The 16251-nt window shown below is 41.5% G+C and overlaps 1 protein-coding gene across 1 annotated transcript in view; it reads left to right on the forward strand.

Annotated features, from left to right (window-relative positions):
- Window positions 1–309: 309 nt before the first annotated feature.
- The window catches only part of LOC128652656 (intelectin-1), a 72689-nt gene continuing 56747 nt past the window's right edge, over window positions 310–16251 (forward strand). The window contains exons 1-2 of the mRNA XM_053705589.1: window positions 310–345; window positions 6422–6488. Of these exons, the coding sequence (XP_053561564.1) occupies window positions 343–345; window positions 6422–6488 (70 nt within the window). The 5' untranslated portion in view covers window positions 310–342. The remainder of the gene's footprint in view (window positions 346–6421; window positions 6489–16251) is intronic.

The raw sequence follows: 16251 nt of genomic DNA on the forward strand, positions 1-16251 counted from the left end.
GCCGTCTTTTGCGGGCGACAATTTATATCGGATCAGGCCCGTGTATTGCAAAAAAAATGCTTTTATTAAAAAGTGAAATGCATTTCACTTTTGGGTGGAATGTTAAATGGCTTTAACATATTCCATGTAAAATATTTTTGACTGCTGTTCTTTCATACACGTGATTAGATGCTTACAACAGTTCATTGTGTACTTTTTAATGTGCTCACTGATTGATTGAATACATTGGTATTTTTTCTGTTTGTTCTTTATGTTTGATAGCCTCAGGATTAAGCAATACACAAACACTCTTTAAAAGGAAACCTACAAGGAAACAGACACATTCAGAGAAAAGGAGCAGAGATGGTAAGAACGTTATATATTTTTATCAATACTACATACATCTTATGTTAGTTTTAATCAGTCAAATTATGGTATTTTATTGGCGGTATCAAATTGATCTCTTGTTTAAGTTTTGTTTTCTTAAAAATACAAAGTAAAATAATGATCTTTGCTTAAATGTCAGTGTCTAATGCCAGTATATAAGAAGCATTCTCTAGCACATTGTAAAGAAAAGTGAACTTGCACAGAAGTGGGAAACATAGACACTGCTTTTTATTTTGTCTTCATATCTTATATCATTTTAGTTTAGCTGTTAACTTTATATTATATTTATGTTATTAATGCTATTACAGCATTGGGTCACAGGGGAAAAAGATTGCTGCTTACAGCTGATCTTTAAAGGGACGGAACATTTTCTTTCATTTTTCAGATAAATATATCTATATATTCTATTTTACTTCTATTAGCAAATTTAATTTGTTCTCATGTTATTCTTTGTTGAAGAAATATCTAGATAGATAGGCCTAGATTTGGAGTTCGGCGGTAGCCGTCAAAACCAGCGTTAGAGGCTCCTAACGCTGGTTTTGGCCGCCCGCTGGTATTTGGAGTCAGTGATTAAAGGGTCTAACGCTCACTTTTCAGCCGCGACTTTTCCATACCGCAGATCCCCCTACGCCATTTGCGTAGCCTATCTTTTCAATGGGATCTTTCTAACGCTGGTATTTAGAGTCGTTTCTGAAGTGAGCGTTAGAGCTCTAACGACAAAATTCCAGCCGCCTGAAAATAGCAGGAGTTAAGAGCTTTCTGGCTAACGCCGGTTCATAAAGCTCTTAACTACTGTACCCTAAAGTACACTAACACCCATAAACTACCTATGTACCCCTAAACCGAGGTCCCCCCACACCGCCGCCACTCGATTAAAATTTTTAACCCCTAATCTGCCGACCGCCACCTACGTTATATTTATGTACCCCTAATCTGCTGCCCCTAACCCCGCCGACCCCTGTATTACATTTATTAACCCCTAACCTGCCCCCCACAACGTCGCCGCCAGCTACTTAAAATAATTAACCCCTAATCTTCCGACCGCAAAGCGCCGCCACCTACGTTATCCCTATGTACCCCTAATCTGCTGCCCCTAACATCACCGACCCCTATATTATATTTATTAACCCCTAATCTGCCCCCCTCAACGTCGCCGACACCTGCCTACACTTATTAACCCCTAATCTGCCGAGCGGACCTGAGCGCTACTATAATAAATGTATTAACCCCTAATCCGCCTCACTAACCCTATCATAAATAGTATTAACCCCTAATCTGCCCTCCCTAACATCGCCGACACCTAACTTCAATTATTAACCCCTAATCTGCCGACCGGAGCTCACCGCTATTCTAATAAATGTATTAACCCCTAAAGCTAAGTCTAACCCTAACACTAACACCCCCCTAAGTTAAATATAATTTAAATCTAACGAAATAAATTAACTCTTATTAAATAAATTATTCCTATTTAAAGCTAAATACTTACCTGTAAAATAAATCCTAATATAGCTACAATATAAATTATAATTATATTATAGCTATTTTGGGATTTATATTTATTTTACAGGCAACTTTGTAATTATTTTAACCAGGTACAATAGCTATTAAATAGTTAAGAACTATTTAATAGTTACCTAGTTAAAATAATAACAAATTTACCTGTAAAATAAATCCTAACCTAAGTTATAATTAAACCTAACACTACCCTATCAATAAAATAATTAAATAAACTACCTACAATTACCTACAATTAACCTAACACTACACTATCAATAAATTAATTAAACACAATTCCTACAAATAAATACAATTAAATAAACTAGCTAAAGTACAAAAAATAAAAAAGAACTAAGTTACAGAAAATAAAAAAATATTTACAAACATAAGAAAAATATTACAACAATTTTAAACTAATTACACCTACTCTAAGCCCCCTAATAAAATAACAAAGCCCCCCAAAATAAAAAATTCCCTACCCTATTCTAAATTAAAAAAGTTACAAGCTCTTTTACCTTACCAGCCCTGAACAGGGCCCTTTGCAGGGCATGCCCCAAGAATTTCAGCTCTTTTGCCTGTAAAAAAAAACATACAATACCCCCCCCCCCAACATTACAACCCACCACCCACATACCCCTAATCTAACCCAAACCCCCTTAAAGAAACCTAACACTAAGCCCCTGAAGATCTTCCTACCTTGTCTTCACCATACCAGGTTCACCGATCCGTCCTGGCTCCAACATCTTCATCCAACCCAAGCGGGGGTTGGCGATCCATAATCCGGTGCTGAAGAGGTCCACAAGAGGCTCCAAAGTCTTCATCCTATCCGGCAAGAAGAGGACATCCGGACCGGCAAACATCTTCTCCAAGCGGCATCTTCGATCTTCTTCCATCCGGAGCGAAGCGGCAGGATCCTGAAGACATCCAGCGCGGAACATCCATCCGGACCGACGACTGAACGACGAATGACTGTTCCTTTAAGGGACGTCATCCAAGATGGCGTCCCTCGAATTCCGATTGGCTGATAGGATTCTATCAGCCAATCGGAATTAAGGTAGGAATTTTCTGATTGGCTGATGGAATCAGCCAATCAGAATCAAGTTCAATCCGATTGGCTGATCCAATCAGCCAATCAGATTGAGCTTGCATTCTATTGGCTGTTCCGATCAGCCAATAGAATGCGAGCTCAATCTGATTGGCTGATTGGATCGGCCAATCGGATTGAACTAGATTCTGATTGGCTGATTCCATCAGCCAATCAGAAAATTCCTACCTTAATTCCGATTGGCTGATAGAATCCTATCAGCCAATCGGAATTCGAGGGACGCCATCTTGGATGACGTCCCTTAAAGGAACAGTCATTCGTCGTTCAGTCGTCGGTCCGGATGGATGTTCCGCGCTGGATGTCTTCAGGATCCTGCCGCTTCGCTCCGGATGGAAGAAGATCGAAGATGCCGCTTGGAGAAGATGTTTGCCGGTCCGGATGTCCTCTTCTTGCCGGATAGGATGAAGACTTTGGAGCCTCTTGTGGACCTCTTCAGCACCGGATTATGGATCGCCAACCCCCGCTTGGGTTGGATGAAGATGTTGGAGCCAGGACGGATCGGTGAACCTGGTATGGTGAAGACAAGGTAGGAAGATCTTCAGGGGCTTAGTGTTAGGTTTCTTTAAGGGGGTTTGGGTTTGATTAGGGGTATGTGGGTGGTGGGTTGTAATGTTGGGGGGGGGGTATTGTATGTTTTTTTTTACAGGCAAAAGAGCTGAAATTCTTGGGGCATGCCCCGCAAAGGGCCCTGTTCAGGGCTGGTAAGGTAAAAGAGCTTGTAACTTTTTTAATTTAGAATAGGGTAGGGAATGTTTTATTTTGGGGGGCTTTGTTATTTTATTAGGGGGCTTAGAGTAGGTGTAATTAGTTTAAAATTGTTGTAATATTTTTCTTATGTTTGTAAATATTTTTTTATTTTCTGTAACTTAGTTCTTTTTTATTTTTTGTACTTTAGCTAGTTTATTTAATTGTATTTATTTGTAGGAATTGTGTTTAATTAATTTATTGATAGTGTAGTGTTAGGTTAATTGTAGGTAATTGTAGGTAGTTTATTTAATTATTTTATTGATAGGGTAGTGTTAGGTTTAATTATAACTTAGGTTAGGATTTATTTTACAGGTAAATTTGTTATTATTTTAACTAGGTAACTATTAAATAGTTCTTAACTATTTAATAGCTATTGTACCTGGTTAAAATAATTACAAAGTTGCGTGTAAAATAAATATTAATCCTAAAATAGCTATAATATAATTATAATTTATATTGTAGCTATATTAGGGTTTATTTTACAGGTAAGTATTTAGCTTTAAATAGAAATAATTTATTTAATAAGAGTTAATTTATTTCGTTAGATAAATATTATATTTAACTTAGGGGGGTGTTAGTGTAAGGGTTAGACTTAGCTTTAGGGGTTAATCCATTTATTAGAATAGCGGTGAGCTCCGATCGGAAGATTAGGGGTTAATAATTGAAGTTAGGTGTCGGCGATGTTAGGGAGGGCAGATTAGGGGTTAATACTATTTATGATAGGGTTAGTGAGGCGGATTAGGGGTTAATAACTTTATTATAGTAGCGCTCAGGTCCGCTAGGCAGATTAGGGGTTAATAAGTGTAGGCAGGTGTCGGCGACGTTGTGGGGGGCAGGTTAGGGGTTAATAAATATAATACAGGGGTCGGCGGTGTTAGGGGTAGCAGATTAGGGGTACATAGGGATAACGTAGGTGGCGGCGGTTTACGGAGCGGCAGATTAGGGGTTTAAAAAAATATGCAGGGGTCAGCGATAGCGGGGGCGGCAGATTAGGGGTTAATAAGTGTAAGGTTAGGGGTGTTTAGACTCGGGGTACATGTTAGAGTGTTAGGTGCAGACGTAGGAAGTGTTTCCCCATAGGAAACAATGGGGCTGCGTTAGGAGCTGAACGCTGCTTTTTTGCAGGTGTTAGGTTTTTTTCAGCTCAAACAGCCCCATTGTTTCCTATGGGGGAATCGTGCACGAGCACGTTTTTGAGGCCGGCCGCGTCCGTAAGCAACTCTGGTATCGAGAGTTGCATTTGCGGTAAAAATGCTCTACGCTCCTTTTTTGGAGCCTAACGCAGCATTTGATTAAACTCTCGATACCAGAGTTAATTTTATGGTGCGGCCAGAAAAAAGCCCGCGGAGCGTTAACAGCCCTTTTACCGCCGAACTCCAAATCTAGGCCATAGGGTGCACATGTCTGGGGCACTACATAACAGGAAATAGTGATGCAATCTAGTGCTTTTGCTAATGTGTAACATTGTTGCAAAACTGCTGCCATATAGTGCAAACACATGCACGCTCCTCAGCTTAAATCACTGCTTTTCAATAAAGGATAACAAAAAACCCGAAGAAATGTTGATATTAGAAGTAAATTGGATACTTGTTTAAAACTGTATTTTCTATCTGAATAATGAAATAAATATTTTGGGGTTATGCCCCTTTAACATGGGCTTGTTATTATAATAGTCTTGCAAATTTCCACCTTTATTTTGATTAAAGCGACTAAACATAAAAATCAGTCTTTAACTTGATTGCATCACTTACACAGCAAAATATATTGTTTTAACAAAAACGAATTGACCTAGATTCCAAGTGATGTGCAATTGTTAACTCGTGCTGCCCTTGGTAATGCACAATCAATAACCCTCCATCTCAAATTACAAGTTGTGGTTAAAATGTTTATCAAACGCATTTAAACAAACCCCAATACTGTACATATATAGCATGCCCTGTACTTTTGCAGCATAGAGCAAAAGCCATAGTACAGCAATATCGTATTACTATTTGTCTGAAAAGTTTTGTGCTTGTGTGCAATCCGTTCTTATTTAATAATTTTTAATAGCTGGTATTAAAGGGACAGTAAAGTAAAACATTCATGATTCAGATAAAGCATGCACTTTTAAACAGCTTTCTAATTTACTTTTATTATCAAATTTGCTTTGTTTTCTTAGTATAAAGTTAGTTGTTGAAAAGTAAACCTAGGTAGGCTGATGGGAGCTTAGGAGCATTCATGTGTCTTTAGCAGTCTATGGCAGAAGTATATGCAAAAATGTATAATATTGCTATAAACATTGTTGTACACACTGTTGCCAGATGACTAATGACATATGCACTCTCCTGAGCTCACCATAGTTATTGACTGCATAATACTGATCTGTTTTGAGATAATCCAATAAGCTTTTAAAAATGTACTTCAACTTAGAAATATCTTTCTTGATCTGTTTTTAGACATTGCCAATGTGGTTTTGCAACAATTGATGGCCCAATATCACAGCCACCAAAATATTACAGCCGCTATGTTGCATAATGTGGTTGCAACAGTGTTATCTGTCAAGAAATGTGCCTAGCGATATCTATAGGTTAACCGCAGCAACAATACAAGTTAATATGAATCCATGATATTTATTGCTAATCAGTTTTTGTAAAGAATTTTAATGTGGCAAAGAAAATCATTTGTTGAATCCTTCTATTTTTAATCATTCAGTTCTTCTTTTTCAAGTTCAACATGCTGGTTCATATTCTCTTGTTTCTGCTCACAATCAACAGAGGATATCCTCAATCATGTGGTAAGTAGAAAATACATTAATTTTGTAAAACTCAAGATTGTTTAAATTATTCTTAATATTTCATGGAGAATATGAGAGAACCTATCATTTTAATTCACTGTTCAATGCAGAAATTTCAGTTTGTTTAGAAAATGCTTGATTCACATCTTATTCAAATTCACGACTAGTGATGCCACCCACAGGGTATTTTACTGGCATAGATAGTGTTTTTAAAGAGACAGTAAACACCTTGACAAGTTTCTATAAAATATTTAGTTATGCGTAATGAAACAACTTGGCGTTCTATTTTTATTATTTATTTTGCCTCCTTTTCATGTAAGTTAGCTCTGAAAATTGAGTGATTTCTAATTCTCAGAATTTGAAATGCACCCTGCTGACTTCTCAATGATAACTCTGCTATGTTTGTGTCTCTAATAGGGGCGTATTAAGGCATAGGCCAACAAGGCCGGTGCCTAGGGCAACAGATTTTTAAGGGGCAGCAGAATTTTGAGTCCCTAGGGCCACTCTACTGAACTCAGGGCCGGGTGGCTTAATCAACCAATTACTAATGACTTAAATGGCTGGCCTGGCTATTGCTATCCTATGGGATTGTATGTGGGTCTGAGAGGGAATGCAGTATTCTTCCTGGCTCCACCGCGTGATTGAGACTCATACAGACTACACAGTGCAGTGTGCACTACAACGTGACCACTGTGAAACAGCATATGCCTTTCTCCTTCAATACATATTCATTGGGCATTACAATACTTAAACGGATTAGTCACTAAATACTTGTACATTTACTGTTTGTCTATCTGTCATGCATGCAAAGAATAAGTATTTATTGCTGAATCTATACAACTATGTGACTTAAAACACAACTGAAAATATGTTGTATGCATTTAATACATTCAGAAACAATACAAGTATATACTTTATTATGATTGTATCATGTGAGTTTATCCCCTAGGATACAATTACTAAACCTATCATAACTACGGTTGTATTTTTTAAGTACTTTTAAAGGCCAGTTTGTATATTCATTACATATTTATCCAAGCAGATATTTTGCTTAAATAACTGTCAATCACTAAAGAAGATGTTTAAGGTTAAACAACTACCTACTGACCAACTATCATACAGTGAAGGATATTTTTTTCTGATATAAACACTATAATCATCTGACTTGCAAAATAATGTCAATATATATATATATATATATATATATATATATATATATATATGTGTGTGTGTGACCAGAGTGAATGCAAGCCCTGGTGAACATCTACTTAAAAATACATTATGTTTTTAATTTTTTACACCCTGCCCCAAAAATATTATGTCTAAAAAAAGGCCTTAAACCTGGGGTGGTGTGGGGGGTGGGGGGGGTCAGCAGAATTTTGAGTGCCTAGGGCAGCACAAAACCTAAATACGCCCCTGGTCTCTAATTGGCTTTATCAGATAACAAGTGCAAAACAATGCATTTTATACTAACTTTATGCCTTATGTTGTCTGAGGACTAAAGCCCAGATTGGCTCCCCCAAATGAGGCAAATGATGGGTGGAGTTTGGCTAATACTAAATAATTATAGTAAAAGGTTGATAATTTGTTTTAAACATGTTCAAATTTGACTTATTATTTTTTTTATAGCAGCATCCAGAAATGTCTTGTAATTACAAACGGCTAGATTTAGAGTTTTGTCGGTAAAGACCCGTGTAGCTAACGCCGCTTTTTTTCCCAACACACCCTTAAGACAACGCTGGTATTTAGAGTTGTCTGAGGGGCTGCGTTAGGCTCCAAAAAGGGTGCTTTGAGCCTAATGTACTGCCACTTCAACCCTCAATACCAGCGTTGCTTACGGTAGCGGTAAGCAGCTAAAACGTGCTCGTGCACGATATCCCCATAGGAAACAATGGGGCAGTTTGGGCTGAAAAAAAACCTAACACCTCCAAAAAAGCAGTGTTCAGCTCCTAACGCAGCCCCATTGTTTCCTATGGGGAAACACTTTCTAAGTCTGCACCTAACACCCTAACATGAACCCCGAGTCTAAACACCCCTAACCTTACACTTATTAACACCTAATCTGCTGCCCCCGCTATCGCTGACACCTGCATTATATTATTAACCCCTAATCTGCCGCTCCGTACACCGCAGCAACCTACATTATACCTATGTACCCCTAATCTGCTGCCCCTAACATCGCCGACCCCTATATTATATTTATTAACCCTTAATCTGCCCCCCCAATGTCGCCGCTACCTTACCTACACTTATTAACCCCTAATCTGCCGACCGGACCTCGCCGCTACTCTAATAAAGTTATTAACCCCTAAACCGCCGCACTCCCGTCTCGCAAACCCTATAATAAATAGTATTAACCCCTAATCTGCCCTCCCTAACATCGCCGCCACCTAACTTCAAGTATTAACCCCTAATCTGCCGACCGGACCTCGCCGCTACTATAATAAATGTATTAACCCCTAAAGCTAAGTCTAACCCTAACACCCCCCTAAATTAAATATAATTTTAATCTAACGAAATAAATTAAATATTATTAACTAAAGTATTCCTATTTAAATCTAAATACTTACCTGTAAAATAAACCCTAATATAGCTACAATATAACGAATAATTATATTGTAGCTATTTTAGGATTTATATTTATTTTACAGGCAACTTTGTATTTATTTTAACTAGGTACAATAGCTATTAAATAGTTATTTACTATTTAATAGCTACCTAGTTAAAATAATTACAAAATTACCTGTAAAATAAATCCTATCCTAAGTTACAATTAAACCTAACACTACACTATCAATAAATAAATTAAATCAATTAACTACAAGTACCTACAATTACCTACAATTAAATAAACTAAACTAAATTACAAACCCCCCCCCCACTAAATTACAAAAAATAAAAAAAGATTACAAGAATTTTAAGCTAATTACACCTACTCTAAGCCCCCTAATAAAATAACAAAGCCCCCCAAAATAATAAAGGTCCCTACCCTATTCTAAATTAAAAAGTAACCAGCTCTTTTACCAGCCCTTAAAAGGGCTTTTTGCGGGGCATGCCCCAAAGTAAACAGCTCTTTTGCCTGTAAAAAAACCCACAATACCACCCCCCAACATTAGAACCCACCACCCACATACCCCTACTCTAACCCAAACCCCCCTTAAATAAACCTAACACTACCCCCCTTGAAGATCTCCCTACCTTGAGTCGTCTTCACCCAGCCGGGCACCGATGGATCAAAAGAGCACATCCGGAGCGGCAGAAGTCTTCATCCTATCCGGGCAGAAGAGGACATCCGGACCGGTAGACATCTTCATCCAAGCGGCATCTTCTATCTTCATCCATCCGGAGCGGAGCCATCTTCTTCCAGCCGACGCAGATCCATCCTTCTTCCACGACGCCTACTCGCCGAATGAAGGTTCCTTTAAATGACGTCATCCAAGATGGCGTCCCTCGAATTCCGATTGGCTGATAGGATTCTATCAGGCAATCGGAATTATGGTAGGAAAAATCTGATTGGCTGATTGAATCAGCCAATCAGATTCAAGTTCAATCGGATTGGCTGATCCAATCAGCCAATCAGATTGAGCTCGCATTCTATTGGCTGATCGGAAAAGGCCCTTTTAAGTGCTATTGGTAGTTTCGTTTAGGTTAGGTTTTTTTTATTTGGGGGGGCTTTTTTTATTTTGATAGGGCTATTAGATTAGGTGTAATTAGTTTAAATATCTTATAATTTCTTTTTTTATTTTGTATAATTTAGTGTTTGTTTGTTTTTTGTAATTTAGGTAAATGTATTTAATTTAGGTAATTTATTTAATTGTAGTGTAAGGTTAGGTTTTATTGTAAGGCAGGTTAGGTTTTATTTTACAGGTAAATTTGTATTTATTTTAGCTAGGTAGTTAGTAAAAAGTTAATAACTATTTAGTAACTATTCTACCTAGTTAAAATAAATACAAACTTGCCTGTAAAATAAAAATAAAACCTAAGATAGCTACAATGTAACTATCCTATATTATAAAAGACAAGTGTTTGTCTGAAGCCGTCATGCGCAGTACAGACAAACACTTGGCCTTAGATTCTATTCTCGCGCACCTCGGCATAGCTGACAGCTGACAGATTGGGAGCGCGAGGTACACAGCATACAAGCAGCTGTGAGATAGGGAGCGCGAGCTACTCAACAGCTGTGAGGTCTGCTGCGTGAGAAGCGGCAACGCGCTCCCCAAACCTCACAGCTGTTTGTGGCCGACGGGAGCGTCACGAGGGGCGTGGCCGGGCGTCGTGAGGGGCGTGGCCGGGCATCGCGAGGGGCGTGGCCGGGCGGGGTCCCGCGAAGACAGAGTCAGAGAGGGAGTAGGAGGGGGGGGCAGAGAGCCAAAGAGAAGGGGGGGGCAGTGAGCCAAAGAGAAGGGGGGGGCAGAGAGCCAAAGAGAAGGGGGGGGCAGAGAGCCAAAGAGAAGGGGGGGCAGAGAGCCAAAGAGAAGGGGGGGCAGAGAGCCAAAGAGAAGGGGGGGCAGAGAGCCAAAGAGAAGGGGGGGCAGAGAGCCAAAGAGAAGGGGGGGGCAGAGAGCCAAAGAGAAGGGGGGGGCTGAGAGCCAAAGATAAGGGGGGGGGGGGCAGAGAGCCAAAGAGAAGGGGGGGGGCAGAGAGCCAAAGAGAAGGGGGGGGGGCAGAGAGCCAAAGAGAAGGGGGGGCAGAGAGCCAAAGAGAAGGGGGGGCAGAGAGCCAAAGAGAAGGGGGGGGCAGAGAGCCAAAGAGAAGGGGGGGGCAGAGAGCCAAAGAGAAGGGGGGGGCATAGAGCCAAAGAGAAGGGGGGGGGGGCAGAGAGCCAAAGAGAAGGGGGGGGCAGAGAGCCAAAGAGAAGGGGGGGCAGAGAGCCAAAGAGAAGGGGGGGGCAGAGAGCCAAAGAGAAGGGGGGGCAGAGAGCCAAAGAGAAGGGGGGGCAGAGAGCCAAAGAGAAGGCGGGGGGGGGCAGAGAGCCAAAGAGAAGGCGGGGGGGCAGAGAGCCAAAGAGAAGGGGGGGGGCAGAGAGCCAAAGAGAAGGGGGGGGCAGAGAGCCAAAGAGAAGGGGGGGAAGAGAGCCAAAGAGAAGGGGGGGGCAGAGAGCCAAAGAGAAGGGGGGGGCAGAGAGCCAAAGAGAAGGGGGGGGCAGAGAGCCAAAGAGAAGGGGGGGACAGAGAGCCAAAGAGAAGGGGGCAGAGAGCCAAAGAGAAGGGGGGGCAGAGAGCCAAAAAGAAGGGGGGGGCAGAGAGCCAAAGAGAAGGGGGGGGCAGAGAGCCAAAGAGAAGGGGGGGAGAGAGAGCCAAAGAGAAGGGGGGAAGAGAGCCAAAGAGAAGGGGGGGAGAGCCAAAGAGAAGGGGGGGAGAGCCAAAGAGGGGGGAGAGAGAGAGCCAAAGAGGAAAAAGAGCCAAAGAGGGGGGAGAGAGAGCCAAAGAGGGGGGAGAGAGAGCCAAAGAGGGGGGAGAGAGAGCCAAAGAGGGGGGGGGGGAGAGCCAAAGGGGGGGGAGAGAGCTAAAGGGGGGGAGAGCCAAAGAGGGGGGAGAGAGAGAGCCAAAGAGGAAAGAGAGCCAAAGAGGAGAGCAAAAGAGGGGAGAGAGACAAAGAGGGGGGAGAGAGAGCCAAAGAGGGGGGGGCAGAGCCAAAGAGGGGGGGGGAGAGCCAAAGAGGGGGGGAGAGAGCCAAAGAGGGGGGGGAGAGCGCCAAAGAGGGGGGAGAGAACAAAAGAGGGGGGAGAGAGCCAAAGAGGGGAGGGGAGAGCAAAAGAGGGGGGGGAGAGCCAAAGAGGGGGGGAGCCAAAGGGGAGGGGGGAGCCAAAGGGGAGGGGAGAGCCAAAGAGGGGGGAGAGAGAGAGCCAAAGAGGAGGGAGAGCCAAAGAGGGGGGAGAGAGAGCCAAAGAGGGGGGAGAGAGCCAAAGAGGGGGGAGAGAGAGCCAAAGGGGGGGGGAGCCAAAGAGGGGAGAGAGAGAGCCAAAGAGGAGAGAGAGCAAAAGAGGGGAGAGAGCCAAAGAGGGGGGGAGAGCCAAAGAGGGGGGAGGGAGCCAAAGAGGGGGGGGGGAGAGCCAAAGAGGGGGGAGAGAGAGCAAAAGAAAGGATGGAGAGGGGGATGCTTCCGGGCGGCGGCCATGTTGGTCGCATATTTTAGAAGCTGAAGAGTTGGACTTATACATCTGCTGCATATCGGTCTAATATGGTTCCATCCATGATCATACATGCTATATTTTAAACCTGCAAGCACTGCTGACTACATTGATCTGGATTGCGAAGCCAACTTCAGCCCTGAAGTACCGGAACGATGAGGTACGCAGTGGCGGCCTAGATTCGGGCCTGGCCTTCATCTAACCCCCCCTGGTGATCCGGGGTATAGCAGCTTGCAAAGCTGTCTTTTTCCATCCATAAACACAAGTATACGCAGGTAGCAGCTTTATTACAGAGGGAGACACACACTAACTTTCACATCACCAAGATACCTTATTGCTACTCACATCATCCTGAGGTATATACAAGGGAACAACGGTACCAGTATGGAGTCAGCTATTTGGCTTGTGGATGAGCTAAGTAGCCTCTTGGATACTTTTCAAGCTAAATTTATAGAGCAGTTGCGAATTGCATCTACTACACCCGTGGTTGACAACAACAATGAGGGCCTGCTAATAGTCCCTTCTCCGATGACGGAGGGTGGTCGCGGCGCCTTGAGCCCCCAGTGTCAGCTGCCTGCATTCTCAAACAGCATGCAAATACAAGGAGAGGGAGACTTACGTTTGTTCAAGCGGATCGCTATATCTAAGTATGCCGCCTTCACATGTAAAGAAAAGGTCGATAGAGCTGACCAGAGAGATGGCGCTGACCACATGGCGCTAAATATCTACTCGACTCTGACAGATGACATGGAAACATGCACAACATGCAGCCCAGCTAGCAAATCCACAAATTCGATAGTCACACTGAAGCTAACCCAGCTCTGTAACTTGCCTGCTGGAGTCAAAGCCTCGGGAGGCGAACGGGCACTGGGATCAAAACTCTCCTCACATAAGCTGACACACTCTCCGCAGTTCAAAACTTGGGTAAGGCCCCTGGGGTTTACAACTATGCCATTTGCCATCCAGATTGCGGCTAATGAGAGCAGTTTAACGTGCAGATTAGGTGTGGGCTGAATAAAACCCTTAACGGTGTATCTGTGTTTGCGCTCTCAATGGGACATATCTTGGATAAAACTGTGTTTTGGGTTCTACATTACAGATGCAAGACTCTATGAAGGTCGTTCTCCTGATATGTTGGTCTAGTTTTGAATGACTATACTTCTTATTGCTTACAACATTGTTCTATGTTCGTGAAATAGTTAATGTGCAGACTAGATATGCTTGTAAGAGAGTAAGTCTTAACACATGGCATGACAATCTACTGTGCAGCCTATAATATTCTTACTTTTGCATTTTTAGTTTAAACAGATGATTTATTTTTTTTGTCACCCACAGGTTTTGGACTATATTGTTATGAGCTGTTTGGCAAATATAGATAGCAATTATGTTTAATGTTGTTTCCTGAGATTAAGCCAAATATATAACGTTTGGTAGAAACACCTTGTTATAACAAGTTATTGGAATCAGACTGTAACCAGTCATTCATATGGGTTTTTTTATTTAAGTAATTATACCTTTATCCTGTGGGTTTGAGTATATATCTATCTATGCATAATAATATCTGTGCAAGCAACTACATAACCAACTATGACTAAGTCCATCAATATTTAAATATTACAGTATTAACCTATAACAAACAGTAAGTACAAAAGTTTTAACACCACCCAACCCCTAGCTATAGAGACCTTTACAAAATCTCTTGTGAAATGCACTCTATCTCACTAACAGGCAGAACTATACCATTTTAACCCATATATCCTAGTTGGACTCAGTTTATGTTCCCATTTAGAACCTCATTTATATTTTTTTTCATTTGTCTGGGGGTGCTCTGGCTGCGGCCGGGTCAGTGTACCCTCATACTAGCCTAGTGACTGCCGACTTTAATACACATAGATACTAGCCCACCAGGGAGAATGATCATCACATTGCATTCTGGCTTTCCCTAATGTTCTCTAAAACTATGCATCTGTGAGATGTGGGTAGATGATCTATATATCAGTGTAACCTCATCAATGACTAGGTCTTGGGTGTATGCCTAAAAGCATATAATAACGTGTTTTCTTCCTTTATTTTCATCGTAGTGCCCTCCCCCCTAGAGTAATATTACACTTTATATTCTAAAGCTGTGTATTTAAAACCTTAACATGGATGGTTCCCTTATCAATATATACCAAGCCCAAAAGTGGCTATAGACCCAATTTACTTACCTCCGTCGAGTATTTATATTATACCATGGTCCAAGAGTGGCCTACTATTTTCAGAGGAGGTATATGCCAATATAAAAATTAGGATATCGTTATTTTTGCCCATTACATTTTGAATCTGTATTTACCTGATTATACACTGTTTACTATTGTGAATGATATCCCAATGTTTGTAATACCTAAGTTTTGGCAAATCTTCATACGCTGTATATATTTATAATATCCTCAATAAAAATTATTTCAATAAAAAAAAAAAAAAGAAAGGATGGAGAGAGCCAAAGAGGGGAGAGAGAGAGCAAAAGAGGGGAGAGAGAGAACAAAGGAGAGGGGAGAGAACAAAGGAGAGGGGGGAGAGAAAGCAAAAGAGAGGGGGGAAAGAAAGCAAAAGAGAGGGGGGAAGAGAGAGCAAAAGAAAGGGGGGAGAGAGCAAGGGGTGGGACCGCTGTTCTGAAAAAAATGGCCCGTGTACACGGGCTTTAGTACTAGTTAGTTATATTGTATCTAGCTTAGGGTTTATTTTATAGGTAAGTATTTAGTTTTAAATAGGAATTATTTAGTTATTAATAATAGTTTTTATTTAGATTTATTTTAATTATATTTAAGTTAGGGGGTGTTAGGGTTAGGGTTAGACTTAGGTTTAGGGGTTAATAAATTTAGTATAGTGGCAGCAGATTAGGGGTTAAAAAATATAATGTAGAAGTCGGCGATGACGGGGCGGCAGATTAGGGGTTAATAATATTTAGCTAGTGTTTGCGAGGCGGGAGTGTGGCGGTTTAGGGGTTAATATGTTTATTCTAGTGGCGGCGATGTCTGGAGTGGCAGATTAGGGGTTAATAATTTTATTTTAGTGTTTGTTATGCGGGAGGGCCTCGGTTTAGGGGTTAATAGGTAGTTTATGGGTGTTAGTGTACTTTTTAACACTTTAGTTTTGAGTTTTATGTTACAGCGTTGTAGCGTAAAACCCATAACTACTGACTTTCAGTTTACAGTATTGATCTTGGCGGTATAGGGTGTACCGCTCACTTTTTGGCCTCCCAGGCAGACTCGTAATACCGGCGCTGTGGAAGTCCCATTGAAAAAAGACTTTACGCAAATTGTGTAAGTTAATTTGCGTTAAGGCCAAAAAAGTGTGCGGTGCCCCTAAACCTGCAAGACTCGTAATACCAGCGGTATGTAGGGAATACTACATACTGAGCAGCCTATGCCTTCACTCAGAGGCGTAACTAGAAACCACAGAGCCCAGGTGCAAGAAACTAAGAAGTCCCCCACCATCCCCCCTAACCCCCCTCAAAAGGTGAAATTGATACATATCTTTTTTTTTTTTTACATTTAACACAGAAAACAAAATGTGAATCAGATTACATGTCTGCAAAAGAGGTACCCTGTGCCCACAGTCTGTGAGATGGTCTGACCCCCTATTACTGTATAT

This window comes from Bombina bombina, chromosome 1 (assembly GCF_027579735.1).
Source record: "Bombina bombina isolate aBomBom1 chromosome 1, aBomBom1.pri, whole genome shotgun sequence".
Lineage (NCBI taxonomy): Eukaryota > Metazoa > Chordata > Amphibia > Anura > Bombinatoridae > Bombina > Bombina bombina.